General features: G+C 37.0%; 1 protein-coding gene across 1 annotated transcript in view; it reads right to left on the bottom strand.

Annotated features, from left to right (window-relative positions):
- HMCN1 (hemicentin 1) overlaps positions 1–13,969 on the bottom strand; it is a 442,670-nt gene that overhangs the window by 163,929 nt on the left and 264,772 nt on the right. The window contains exon 36 of the mRNA XM_077763274.1: positions 2,420–2,543. Within this exon, the coding sequence (XP_077619400.1) occupies positions 2,420–2,543 (124 nt within the window). The remainder of the gene's footprint in view (positions 1–2,419; positions 2,544–13,969) is intronic.

Here is a 13,969-nt window from a genome sequence, read left to right as displayed (position 1 = left end):
GCTTTGTATTTGATGGGATCCTTGATTTCTTTCATGAACTCTGGTTTTCAATCATTCTTGACTACATTAGTAAGTCTCTAAGCAAGTGTTTAGAGTCTGGGCCAATGTTTCTCTGGGTAATGGCATACAGGCCACTTGCATCAGAGATGTTGTTTTGGAATATCTGAACTGGGCCTAGGAAGCTATATTTTTAACATGCAATACATATGATTTTTACAAACATTGAAGTTCGGGAGCCCAAAATCCTGAAGTTTTATTCTTCCCAGCTCTTGAGACATACATTCTATTCTTCATTTAAGTATTTTAACCTAGTCTAGAAAACAAAAACATCTTTCTTTTTGATGATGCCTGAGGGAGTAAAAGTGGGAGGTATTTTACATCTAATACCTCAAAACCTCAAAAGCACTCTGCAAGTCAGATACTCAGATAAATTAGAAGGTTTGCTGAAGGTTACATAGATCATGGTTAGCATAGAATATAAACTACAATTGGCCTGACTCCAGGGCCTGAGCCGATTGCAACATATCATGCCAGCCCACCTAACTGTTTCCTTTTAGGCAACAATGGCGACAAAGACAGAAATTGCTGAAAGGGAAGAGACAAACAGCCTGTAGGAAGAGGAGAGGAGGAATCTGAGGGTGGGTAAATGGGGAAAGGAGAGCAAGCCCGCCCACACCACACTCTTAGATAGAGGTGGAAGTGTCAGCATGTGCTAGATACAGCTGCCGTCGAGCACTAGGAAGACAGAAGGCCTTGTGGGGAACAAGATAAACATGAGGCAACTTAAGGGAGAGCAGGGTCAGCCTGTTCGCAAACTCTCAAGCATGGCAAACCCATTCCAAGAGAGTTATAGTCAGAATTGGACTTTAATTACTAAACGAAAAACTAAAGGCCTTCTAAAGGAACACGGTCTGTGCGTATCCTTAACATCATAACTTAACATCATAAGTTAGATGTTCATATTTGGGGAATGGGGAAAAATAAATGGTTTTATTAGAAACATTTAGTGAATTGATAATCTGAATCTTTTAACTGATTGATTTAAATATAATATGTAGGGGTACCTGGGTGGCTCTGTTGGTTGGGGGCTCTGACTTTGGCTCAGGTCATGATCTCATGGGTTGTGAGTTCAAACTCTGCTAACCTCTGTTAGCTCAGAGCCTGGAGCCTGCTTCAGATTCTGTGTCTTCCTCTCTCTCTGCCCCTCCCCTACTTGTGCTCTGTTTCTCTCTCTCTCAAAAATAAACATTAAAAATGCTTTTTAAATAAAATATGTAAAGAAGTAGATTAGAAGAATTCAGTGTCCAATTTTAATTTTTTCATTCACTTACTATTTACTTTTTCATTTCTTAAATATGTATTTACTGCCTACTAATAATGTAACTGGAATCAAGCCAGATGCTGTGGCATCCTTTTAGGTTAAATTGCTCAGTAAATGCAGATTGAATATATGAATGAACGAACGGATAAAGAATAAATGAAATGAATGAATAAAGGGTTTAACCAAACACTCACATAGTTTAGAGAAAATGAATAAGGTATACATGGAGATCTGGGATAGCTCTCTGCAAATATATTTGGCTGAATTAGGAAAGTCCAAGCCTGCAATTCTTGACCTTTTCTGATGAGACTCCAGAGATCTGAAGTCTCACATTCAAGGTCAAATATTCTTTCAAGTTTATTGTGAAGCTATAATATTCAGAGCGTATTCCATGACCACCCAGATTTTTTATTAAAAAACATGAGAGCAGATCCTGAGTCAATGATAGCTTCTACTTAAAAAATCCCTTAAGGCGGAAATGGTGGGGGAAGGGGAGAGAGGCANAAGCTGCTGGGGGGGGGGAAAATCCCTTCTATAGGTAGGAAAGAAAATCACAGAAAATGCTAAGGCACAATTCTACATCTCTGCCTTTACAACAAAAGTTATCTGTGCAATGTTATTAGTTAATAAAGTTCAAATAATTAAAAACACAGGGTAGTATACTTATTTATTTATGAGCTCTAGCATATCTTGTTTGACAACCTGAATATCTTAACTGATAACTTGACAGGGGCTCAGTTGGTTAAGCATCTGACTTTGGCTCAGGTCATGATCTCACAATTCATGAGTTCGAGCCCCACGTCAGGGTCTGTGCTGACAGCTCAGAGCCTGGAGCCTGCTTCGGATTCTGTGTCTCCCTCTCTCTCTGCCCCTCCCCCACTCAAAATGAATAAACATTAAATCTTTTTAATTGATACCTTGACAAACCGAATGCCTTAATATGAGCAATTATAATTACAATAATGTAAAAAAACTAGTTTTTTTGTATAGACTAAAATAAACACTTGTTTCTTTTATACTGTAATTCAGTAAAAATGAGTCATCATGTTAAAAAAAAGCTATAGAAATTCTTTTGTTAGGACATGGAAATAACATTACCATGCACGTGTAGCTGAAGGTGCTGCTGTGCTTCTCCCACGACATTGGTGGCCACACACGTGTATCTGCCAGCATCTTCCATCAGGGCTCTGGCAATTTGTAGCACTCGACCTGAAGACTGTATCTAATTGGGAACAGAAAGCATGGCGGCACTTTGTACATTACACTGGACTTTAAAACATTTGCTGAGATAGACAAACTCATTTAAATTTATACTATCCAATCATAGTATCTTAATTATGCCAGTATCTTAATTAGATAGATTAGAACCAGATCACTTCGTCATACAAAAAAGAGACTGATGTGACTGAAAACTTTTTTTATTCATTAGAAAACACAAAATAAAATAACCTAAGCCCAGCCTGCTGGTATAGTCATAAAACTTCACTGAACAAAAGACTTTAGCACTGAACTATGAGGTATGTGATGAAAATTTAAGCTACTTTAAAAAACACAGTCACATTTATATAACACTTCATAAATAGTTTTAAAACAACAATCTTTTTTGATTAAATGGTCACAGGGGCCAGAAAAACAATAAAAATTACAAAATATGAGTAATGGAAATGCAGATAAATTTCCTCCTGACTGTTTTTCCTGATTTCTCTCTTAAACTTATTGCAACTAGCCTCCACCATTTTGGAACTGGTAGTTCACAGGTTATTCTTCGAAACTGACTATTTAGAAGTTATCAGTAACTTCTAATCACAAGAGCCAACAGCGTATGTAGTAAGCTCATCTTCTCTTCCCCAGTCTATGGCATTTGGCATTATTGACCGCCATCTCCTGAATCACTCTACTCTCTGGTTGTTGAAGATACAAAATGTCCTCAGTTCTCAATCTCTGTCTATTTCCTCCTCCTGCCCCATAAAAATAAATCTCAGCTTTCTGATAGTTTTCATCCAAATTCATGTCTTCAGCAAAGAATCTTGTGCAGACTCCTAGATTTATAGCACTGGCCTCAATTTCTCTCCTGAGCTCCACACTCCCTGTTCCAGCTATCCGCTGGATGGGTTAGCACATGAAATTTAACATATCCAATAACTGTTTCCTTGTATCTCCAGACCTACTTTTCATTGCATGTTTCCAATCTTGTTTAATAGCACCACTATTCTCCAAGTCATCTTGATTTCAGAGCCCAATTTGACTCTCCTATTAAGTATACTACTCTATGTTTTTCAGATCCCTTATTTTCCATTCTCACAACCACTGTGGGATTATAATAATTTCTTAATTTCTATTCCAGGGCCTCCCAGCTCCCAAACTGTTAATCTATCTTATATTCCACTGCCAGAATAATTTGTCTAAAATGCAAATTTGATCCTTTTACCAATTCCCCTTCAAAGCTCACTCACAGCTCCCCACTTTGCCCAGCATGAAATCTGAACTTTGCATGTTAGCCCTCCAGGCTTGCCACATTCTGACCCCAAATGATCTGCTCTCCATACACTCCCATGTAAACCCCCATTAGACCCATTCTCCAGCCACAGTGTACTAAACACATTAAGCAGCACATTTGTACATTAATATTCACGTCTAGACTTTGCACATGGCCTTTAAACATCATAATTTTTTAAGAGTCTGAACTAGGTCAGTTCTCTCTTCAATTTTTTCTTACTCTTTACTCTCCCCTTAGATAAACTCATTCACGTCCATTTCAAATATAATTATTTGTCAATATCTCCAGCTAGAGCTCCCTATAAGCTCCAGGAGCATACATTCCATGCTCTACCTGATGTCTGCTTTATTTCAAAGTCAACTTAATCTCCAAAAGCCTAAAACTCAAATACAGTTTCATCTCCAAAATGGGTTGTCCTCATACCACACTGGATGCATCATAATCTATGTATTTGTGTAGTTAGATTCCACAAGTTTTCCTTGATATTTCCCACTCCCTCAACTTTCGTGTGCAATTTTTCACCGAGTCATAATGACTGAAACAATAATTCTCAAATGTATCCATAAATCCTCATCTTCATGGTCAGAATGTGAGTTCAACTGTCAATCTTCTCTCTCCTAGGTGAGGAAGTCCTAACTGATATCCACACATCTACTCTTTATCTTTTTAAATTTATTTTTTGCAGTAAACTTGGCATATAATCACACAGTTTCATGTACACAACATATTAATTCATATATCTGTATACATTGCAAAGTGATCTCCTCAAGTCTTGTCATCATACAAAGTTACAAATGGTTTTTCTTGCGATGAGAGTTTTAAGATTTACTCTCTTGTTAACTTTCAACAATGCAACACAATATTATTGAGTATAGTCACTATGCTGTAATCACACCCCCATGAATTATTTACTTAATAGCTGGGACTTTGTACCTCTTGACCACCTTTACCTGTTTTGCCCGCCTCTCAACCACGTTCCTCTCAGGCAAGCATTAGTCTGTTCTGTGTGCATCTATGAGTTTTGTTTTGTTTCCTTCGTTTTTTAGATTCCACTAGGTGAAATCATATGGTATTTACCTTTCTCTGTCTGACTTATTTCAACTAGCATAATGTCCTCAAGGTCCATCTGTGTTGTCACAAATGGCAAGACTTCATTCTTTCTTTTTTTTACGATTAATATTCCATTGTCTATATCTTTATCTATATCTGTATATATCTATATCGTCTATATCTATCTCTCTATCTCTTTCACATCCTCTTTTTCCATTCATCTACTGATGGTTCTTTCCATGTCCTGATTATTACAAATAATGCTGCAATGAACACGTGGGTGCATATATATTTTTGAGTTAGTGTTTTTGTATTCTCTGGATAAATACCCAGAAGTGGAATTACTGAGTCATATGGTAACTCTATTTTTGATTTTTTGAGGAAGCTCCCTACTGTTTTCACAGTGGCTGCACTAGTATACATTCCCACTAACAATGCACAATGCACAATGTGGAGAAAGGGTTCCCTTTTCTCCACATCCTCACCAACAACTGTTATTTCTTGTCTTTTTTATAATAGGCTTCAAACAGGTGTGAGGTCATATCTTGTGGTTTTGATTTGCATTTCCCTGATAATTACTGATGTTAAATCAACATTTTTTCATGTGCCTGTTGGACATCTATATGTCTTTGGAAAAATTTATATTATATATTTTTATATATTTATATATTTTTATATACTTATATTTACATCTTGTGCCCATTTTTAAGTCAGATTGCTTTTTGTTTTACTATTATTTGAGTTCTTTATATGCTTTGGATAGTATCCCCTTACCAGATATATGATTTATAATTTTTTTCTCTTATTTAGTGGGTTGGCTTTTTATTTTGTTGGTTGTTTCCTTTCCTGTGAAGAAGCTTCTTAGATTGAGGTAGTCCTACTTGTTTATTTTTGCTTTTGTTGCCTTTGATTTTGGAGTCAGATCTAAAAATTCAATGCCAAGACAGTTGTCAGGAAGCTTACTACCTATGTTTTCTTCTAGGAGTTTTGTGGTTTCAGGTTCTACATTCAAGTCTTTAATACATTTTGAGCTGATTTTTACGTACAGTGTAAGATAGTGTTTTGGTTTCATTCTTTTGCATGTGACTATCCAGTTCTTCCAGTGCCATTTATTGAAGAGAACATGCTTTCCCCATTGTATATTCTTGGCTCCTTTGTCATAAATTAATTAACTGTATATGTGTAGGTTTATTTCTGGGCTCTCTATTCTGTTCTGTTGATCTATGTGTCTGTCTTTATGCCAATACTGAACTGTTTTTGATTACTATAGCTTTGTAGAATAGTTTAAAACTGGCATGATGCCCCCGGTTTGTTTTTCTTTCTCAAGATCACTTTGGCTACTTGGGGTCTTTTGTGGTTATATATGAATTTTAGGTTTGTTCTATTTATATGGAAAAGGCTATTGGAATTTTGATAGAAATTGCACTGAATCTATAGATTGCTTTGGGTATTATGAACATTATAACAAGATTAATTCTTCCAATCCATGGGCATGGGATACCTTTCCATTTCTGTCTTCTTCAACTTTTTTCATCAATGTCTTAGATTTTCTAGTGCACAGGACTTTCACCTCTGTTAAAATTTCTTTTTATTCTTTTTTATACAATTTTCAATGGGATTGTCTTCTTAATTTCTCTTTCTGATAGCTTGTTAGTGTACAGAAATGCAACCAATTTTTGCATACTGATTTTGTACTCTGCAACTTTACTGACTTCATTTATTAGTTCTAACAGTTTTTGGGTGAAGTCTACAGGATTTTTTTAATATATAAATTCATATTGTCTGCAAATGGTAACAATTTTACTTCTTTATTTTCAATCTGGATGCCTTTTATTTCTTTTTATTGCCTGATTGTTCTGGCTAGGACTTCCAATCTATATTGCATACAAGTGGTGAGAGTGGAGATGCCTGTCTTGCTCTTGACCTCAGAGAAAAAACTTCCAGTTTTTCACCATTGAACATGATGTTAGCTGTGGGCTTATCATATATGGTCTTAATTATGCTCAGGAATGTTTCCTCTATTCCCACTTTGAATGTTGTTGAATGTTTTTATGATAAATGGATGTTGATTTTTGTCAAATGATTTGTCTATTGAGATGATCATATGATTTTTATCCTTCATTTGTTAATGTAGTGTATTTCATTGGTTGTGAGTGTTGGAAAGATCCTTGCATCCCTGGAGTAAATCCCACTTAATCATGGCTTATGATTCTTTTAGTGTATTGTTGAATTTGGTTTGTTAATATTTGGTTGAGGATTTTTGCACCTATGTTCATCAGGGACATAGGCCTATGATTTTGTTGTTGTTACTGTTTGTTGTTGTTTGTTTTGTTTTGTTTTTGTGGTTTTTGTTTTTGTCTGGTTTTAGTGTCAGGGTAATGCTGTCCTCATAAACTAAATTTGGAAGTGTTATCTTCTCTTAGTGTTTGGAAGAGTTAGAGAAGGATAGGTATGAAATCTTCTTTGAATGTTTGCTAGAATTCACCAGTGAAGCCATCAAGCCTTAGACTTTTGTTTGTTGACAGTTTTTTTTTTTTAATGTCTAGTTATTTATTTTTGAGGCAGGGGAGAGCAGGGGAAGGACAAGAGAGAGAGGGAGACAGAGAATCCCAAGCAGGCTCTGCACTGTCAGTAGAGTCTGATGCAGGACTGAAACCCACAAATTGTGAGAGCATGACCTAAACTGAAATCAAGAGTTGGACACTTAACCAACTAAGCCACCCAGGCTCCTTGATAGTTGTTTTGATTACTGATTCAGTCTCTTTAATAGTAATTGATCTATTCAGATTTTCTATTCTTGATTTAGTCTTCAAAGATTATATGTTTCTAGGAATCTATTCCTTCTTCTAGGTTGTCCAATTTGTTGGTAATATAACTGTTCATAATAGCTTGTTATGATCCTTTGTATTTCTGTGGTATCAGTTGTACATTCTCCTTTTTTATTTCTGATTTTATTTATTTGAACCATTTCTACATTGTTTTTGGTGAACCTAGCTAGGTTTTGTCAGCTTTGTCTTTTCAAAGAACCTCCTCTTAACTTCATTAATCTTTTTTTTTAAGTCCTTATTTCACTTATTTCTGCTCTGATCTATTATTTCCTTCCTTCTACTAACTTTGGGCTTTGTTTGTGCTTCTTTTTCTAGATGGGTCCTTTGGGTGAAAAGCTAGATTCCTTATTTGCAATTTTTTTGGTTCTTTAGGTAAGTCTGTATCTCTATGAACTCCCCTCTTACAATGGCTTTTGCTGCAGCCTATTGATTTTGGTATGTTGTATTTCAATTTTCATTTGTCTTAGGTATTTTATCTTTTTATTTCCCTTTTGGTATTTTGTTGATGAGCTTATTGTTCATGTTGTTCAATATCCACATATTTGTAATCTTTCCTGTATTTTTCTTTTTTTTAATTAGTTTTTTAATGTTTTATTTATTTCTAGGAGAGAGAGAGAGAGACAGCGTGAGCAGGGGAGGGTCAGAGAGAGAGGGAGTCACAGACTGAAACAGGCTCCAGGCTCTGAGCTGGCAGTCAGCACAGAGCCCGACGCGGGGCTCGAACCCACGAACCACGAGATCATGACCTAAGCGAAAGTCGGACGCTTAACTGACTAAGCCACCCAGGCGCCCCTCCTATATTTTTCTTATAATTATTTTTCTAGTTTGATACCACTGTGGGCAGAAACTATTCTTGATATGATTTCAATCTTCTTAAATTTATTGACATTTGTTTTGTGGCCTAACTAGGGATTGATTCCGGAGAATGTTTCATATACACTTAAGAATAATGTGTATTCATTATGCTGCTTTAGCAGAATATTCTTTACATATTTATTAAGCAAATCTGATCTAATGTGTTGCTTAATACTGATATTTCTTTCCTGACTTTCTGTCTGGATGATCTATTCACTGGTTTAAGTGAGATATTATAGTCCCTTGTTATTATTGTATTACTGTTACTCTCTCTATGTAGGTCTGTTAATATTTTGTTTGTATACTTTTGTGCTTCTATGTTGGGTGTATATATATTTATAAATGCTATGTCTTCTTGCTGGATCACTATGAAATGATTATTCAATGGCCTTTATCATTACATAATGTCTTTCTTTGTCTTTTTAACAGTTTTTGTGTTAAAGTCTATTTTGTCTGATATAAGTATAACTTTACCAGCCTTCTTATCATTTCCATTTGCACAGACTATGTTTTACCGTCTCTTCACTTTCAGTTTGTATGTGTCCTTACATCTGAACTAAGTCTCTTTTAGGCAACATATAGATGAATCTTGTCTGGCTTTGTTTTGATTTTTTATCCATTTAGGCACTTTATGTGTTTGATTGGAGAAGTTAGTCCATTTACATTTAAAGTAATTATTGAATAGAGAATATAGTCAATGGCATTATAATAGCATTGTATGGTGTCAGAGGACAGCTACACTTGTGGTGAGCCTAGTATAAAGTACAGAATTTTTTATCACTACAGTGTACAACTATGTTGTACATCTGAAACTAATGTAACATTGTATATCAACTTCAACAAAAAAATTTATTTCACTTTTTTAAAATAAGGAAACAGCCTGCTGTCCTCAACCCCACCCAATAAATTGTTGATAGGAATGTACTTATTGCCAAATTGTTACTTGCTTTCTAGCTAGTTTTGTAGTTCCTCTCTGTTCTTTCCTCTTCTCTTGCTTTCTTCCCTTGTGGTTTGATGACTTTGTTTAGATTACTTTCTCATTATCTTTTGTGTACCTACTATAAGCTTTGGCTTTGTACTTACCATGAGGTTCACATATGACAACCTATATATACCAGAGTCTATTTTAAATTGATAGCTGGGGCACCTGTGTGGCTCAGACATTTAAGCATCCAAACCTTGGTTTCAGTTTAGGTCATGATCTCACACTTTGTGAGATTGGACTCTGCTGACAGCGCAGAGGCTGATTGGGATTCTCTGTCTTCCTCACTCTCTGCCCCTCCCCAATTTGTATTGTCTCTTTCTTAAAATAAATAAACATTAAAAATAAATAAATAAATTGATGGTAACTTAAATTTGAATGCATTCTAAAACTCTACGTTTTTATACTCCCTCAGTGTTTTATGTTTTTGACGTCACCTTTTACCCTCTTTTATTTTGTGTCTCCCTTAACTGTTTATTGTGGTTATAATTTTACCACTTTTGTTTTTTAATCTTAATACGGCTTTATAAGTAATTAACCCACTACCTTTACTATATATTTAGCCTTACCAGTGGTATTTTTAGTTTTGCATGTGTTCTTGTTACTAGCTAGTGCTTTTTCTTTCCAGCTTAGAGGAGTCCCTTTAACATTTTTTTTTTGATAGGGCCAGTTTAGTGTGATGAGTTTTTTACATCTTGCTTGTCTAAAAATCTCTTTACTCTCCTTCAGTGCTGAATAATAATCTTGCTGGATAGTGTATTCTTGGTTGGAAGTTTTTTTCCCTTTCAGCACTTTGAATATATCACACCACTCTCTTCTGTCTTGCAGGGTTTCGGCTGAAAAATCACAGTCTTATGGGAGAGTGGGGGTGGGTCCATTGTACCTAACAAATTGCTTTTCCCTTGCTGCTTTTAAGGTTTTCTTTTTTATCTTTAACCTTTTACATTTTAATTCTAATGTCTCTTCATGTGGATCTCTTTCAGTTTAACTTATTTAGAACTCTCTGTGCTTCTTGGACCTGAATGTCTGTTTCCTTCCCCAGCTTAGGGAGGTTTTCATCTATTACTTCTTGAAATGTATTTTCTGCCCCCTTTCTCTTTCTTTTCCCCTTCTGAAGCCCATATGTGAATACTATTCCACTTGATGTTGCCCCATAGGTCCCTTAAACTATCTTCATTTCTTAAAAATTCTTTTTTCTTTTCGCTGCTCTGTTTGGGTGAGTTCTACTGCCCTGTCTTCCAGGTCACTGATCCGTCCCTCTGCTTCATCTAATCAGCTGTTGAATTCCAATTCAGTTCAGCTATTTAGTTCAATTATTGTATTTTTCAGCTCTGTGACTTCTGTTTGGTACTTTCTTATATTTTCTATCTTTTGTTGAAATTCTTACTGTGTTCATCTATTCTTTTCCTGAGTTCAGTAAGCATCGTTATGACCATTACTTTGAACTCTTTATCAGGTAGATTCCATATCTCCATTTCATTAAGATCTTTTCTTTTCTGAGGTTTTGTTTTGTTCCTCCATTTGAGACATACTCTTCTGTTTCCTCCTTTTGCTTGAGTCTCTGTGTTAGTTTCTATGTATTGGGAAAACAGCTATCTTCCCAGTGGCCTTGTCTAGATTAACCTCATTGTTCAACCTTGTCTTAGCTCTTGGTTGTCTCTCAGACCTTGCGACTGTCTAAGTATCAATTTATTGATAGGTCTCAGTTGTTAAGGGTGTTCCAAGACCTATCAGTGTTCCAGAGGGGGCGGGGGCGGGGGGAGAGAGAGAGAGAGAGAGAGAGAGAGAGATCTTAGTCAGCACCTGGTTTCAGTCTGACTAGAAGCCAGATCTTCAGGCAGCAGCTTTTAAAGTATACGAATGGGACTGCAATTGTAATCCCTGCTGGCCTTTAGACCAGGGGGTCTGGAGGTGCTCCTTGGGGGACAGTTGCAAAAACTGGGGCTTCAGATGTGTGTATATGCTCCTTTCTGGGAGTGAGCTGTTTATAGCAAGGCCAAAGGAAAACACATAGGTGGGTCTCCCTCTATGTTTCCTGAGAATGTCTTCATAGCCTCTACATGTATGGCAAACCTGAAACCCATCTCTCAGGTCAAAGCTTGAGGACCAGTGGGTGGTCCTTTTTCACCAGCCGACTAGGAGTATATTCCGGCTTACTATCTGTGCAATGCCTTGGGTGTGGTAGCCTGCCAAGAACTGTTTTTCTGGTTATTGTTACAGTCCCATAGGGCTCTGTAGCAGAAGCTCCTCTGGCCACCAGATCCAGGCATTCAAGGGGTATCCTCTGTGTGGACTGTGCTTGCCTGTCCACTTTAGTGAGGCGGTGGGAGAGCACTTGAGGTGCGGCATGCCTGCAGCTGTAGCAAGGTATGGTAGGAGTGCTGGGGGCAGAGCATGGCCTCCACTTCAGCAAGACAGAGGGAGATTGCTGTGTGTGTGCACATCTGCTTTTGCTAACAAGGTAGAGGAGAGTGCAAAACTGGTGCCTCCCAGGACCTCTGTTCCTGGAGAAAGTCCCTACTGGTCCCTGTCCCTCTGGTAGATGCTTTAAAATTAGCAAATGAAGGGGTGCCTGGGTGGCTCAGTGGGTTAAGCATCTGACTCTTCATTTCAGCTCAGGTCATGATCCCATGGTTCATGCGATTGAGCCCTGTATCAGGCTCTGCTCTGATAGCACAGAGCCTGCTCGAGATTCTCTGTCTCTCTGTCTCTCTCTCTGCCCTGCCCGTCTCAAAATAAAATAAACACCTAATAAGAAATTAGCAAATGAAACTTCACATAGTCTAGGCACTTTTTAAACTTTTGCACTAAATCCCAGGGCAGGTAAGTCTGCATGTGAGTCATTTAAAAGAGGTATCTCAGATCCCTACAGTCCTTTGGGTCTCTTGGATGTAAGTTCCAATGGTTTTCAAAGCCAGATGTTTTATGGCTCATCTCTCCAGTACAGGTTCCAAGAGCTAGAATGACTGATGTAGGGCACAAACCCCAGGGAGAAGCTCCAGACCTGTGAGATCCTTTTCTGTTGAGAGTTGCCATGCCAGGGATGTAATTTCTGGCAAGACTGCCTCACTGCCTCTTCTACCCATCTTGATGTTGCCCTTTTACCCTTTGTTATGGAGTAGCTGCTCAGCTAGTTTTCAGATCTTTTTCAGAGGGAACTGTTCCATACGTAGCAGTATACTTGGTGTGTATGTGGGAGGAGGTGAGTTCAGGATCTTCCTATACTGTTGTTTTGGACCACCCTTGCCCACTTATCTACTTTTAACTCCTTCAATTCATTATCTTATGCCTGGCAACTATTTAAAGTGAAAATTTGATTATGTCACTCCTCTCTTAGAACTCTTCAAAGATCTCTCGTGGATTTAAGTACAAATAAAATCATCATTACTTAAATGCCTTCTACCTACTCTTTAGTCTCCTCTAATACCACCGCATCTTGCTCTCTGTTCTTCAGTCCACTGGCTTGCTGTCAGGTCCTCCAGGAGTGTCATGCTCTCCTTTATTTTAAGTTGCTTGCCCAGACGCACCTTCTCTGAAATACTCTACTCAGTTCTCTTTCGTTAATTCACCCATTCAGTTCCTATGTATTTTTCAGATCTCTGCACAAAGACTTTCTCCATGAATTACCCTCATGCCTAAAGCCTTTCCACAATATCGGTTCTCATACTTCTCCATATTCTCTCTTAAAATTACTCATTGTAGTTTCTAATTAAACTCTTATAAATGTATATAATAAATGCCTACGTCCCAGATAAACAGTTGCTTACCAGCAGTATGCTTTAAGGCTGCATAATAGATCTCTCACTAGCACAATCTAAGATTAATTCCATAGGACTTGGAATAGGAATAACAAATGAGCAGATACCCATCACGTGTATTTAGAAGAGAACTCAGCACATCCCTCATTATTGAAAACTCACTACAAGCAAAGCTCAAGCCCACATTAGTCAATTAACTTGATCCTAGGAGCAAAATCTATTAATTCAGGTTTTTAAATGCATTGCTTCGATTATCTAAGTTTGAAATATCTTTATTTGAAAATATGTAATGAGGTAAAGTTTATGCCAGAGATTATACCCAGAGTGAAAGATACAGAAGTGAATATACTCAGACTGAGTCTCTGTTCTCTTGAAGCTTATAAACTAATTAAAATATTTTTAAAGATTAATTTCACTTAGGTTTATGTAGATATGATTTTACCTCAATCTTAGTCTATGGTAAACACATTGGGGATACTCTGAGTCAGTACAAATGAATGCTATCATTCATCCAGGAAACATCAGTTTTTCAACAGTTAAAAGAGGCATACATCAAAATAATAAAAATACCAACCAATCAGTTAAAATCAATATCATTATGATTATTGGTCTTTAATTAATCCCATTCTACACATCAAAATATTAAGTTAAACTCTAAAAAACTCTAAGGAAAACACA

This window comes from Crocuta crocuta, unplaced genomic scaffold (genome assembly GCF_008692635.1).
Source record: "Crocuta crocuta isolate KB4526 unplaced genomic scaffold, BGI_CrCroc_1.0 scaffold3, whole genome shotgun sequence".
NCBI classification, from domain to species: domain Eukaryota; kingdom Metazoa; phylum Chordata; class Mammalia; order Carnivora; family Hyaenidae; genus Crocuta; species Crocuta crocuta.
The sequence above is the reverse complement of the archived record's forward strand: the minus strand, read 5'-3'. Positions and strand labels throughout refer to the sequence as shown.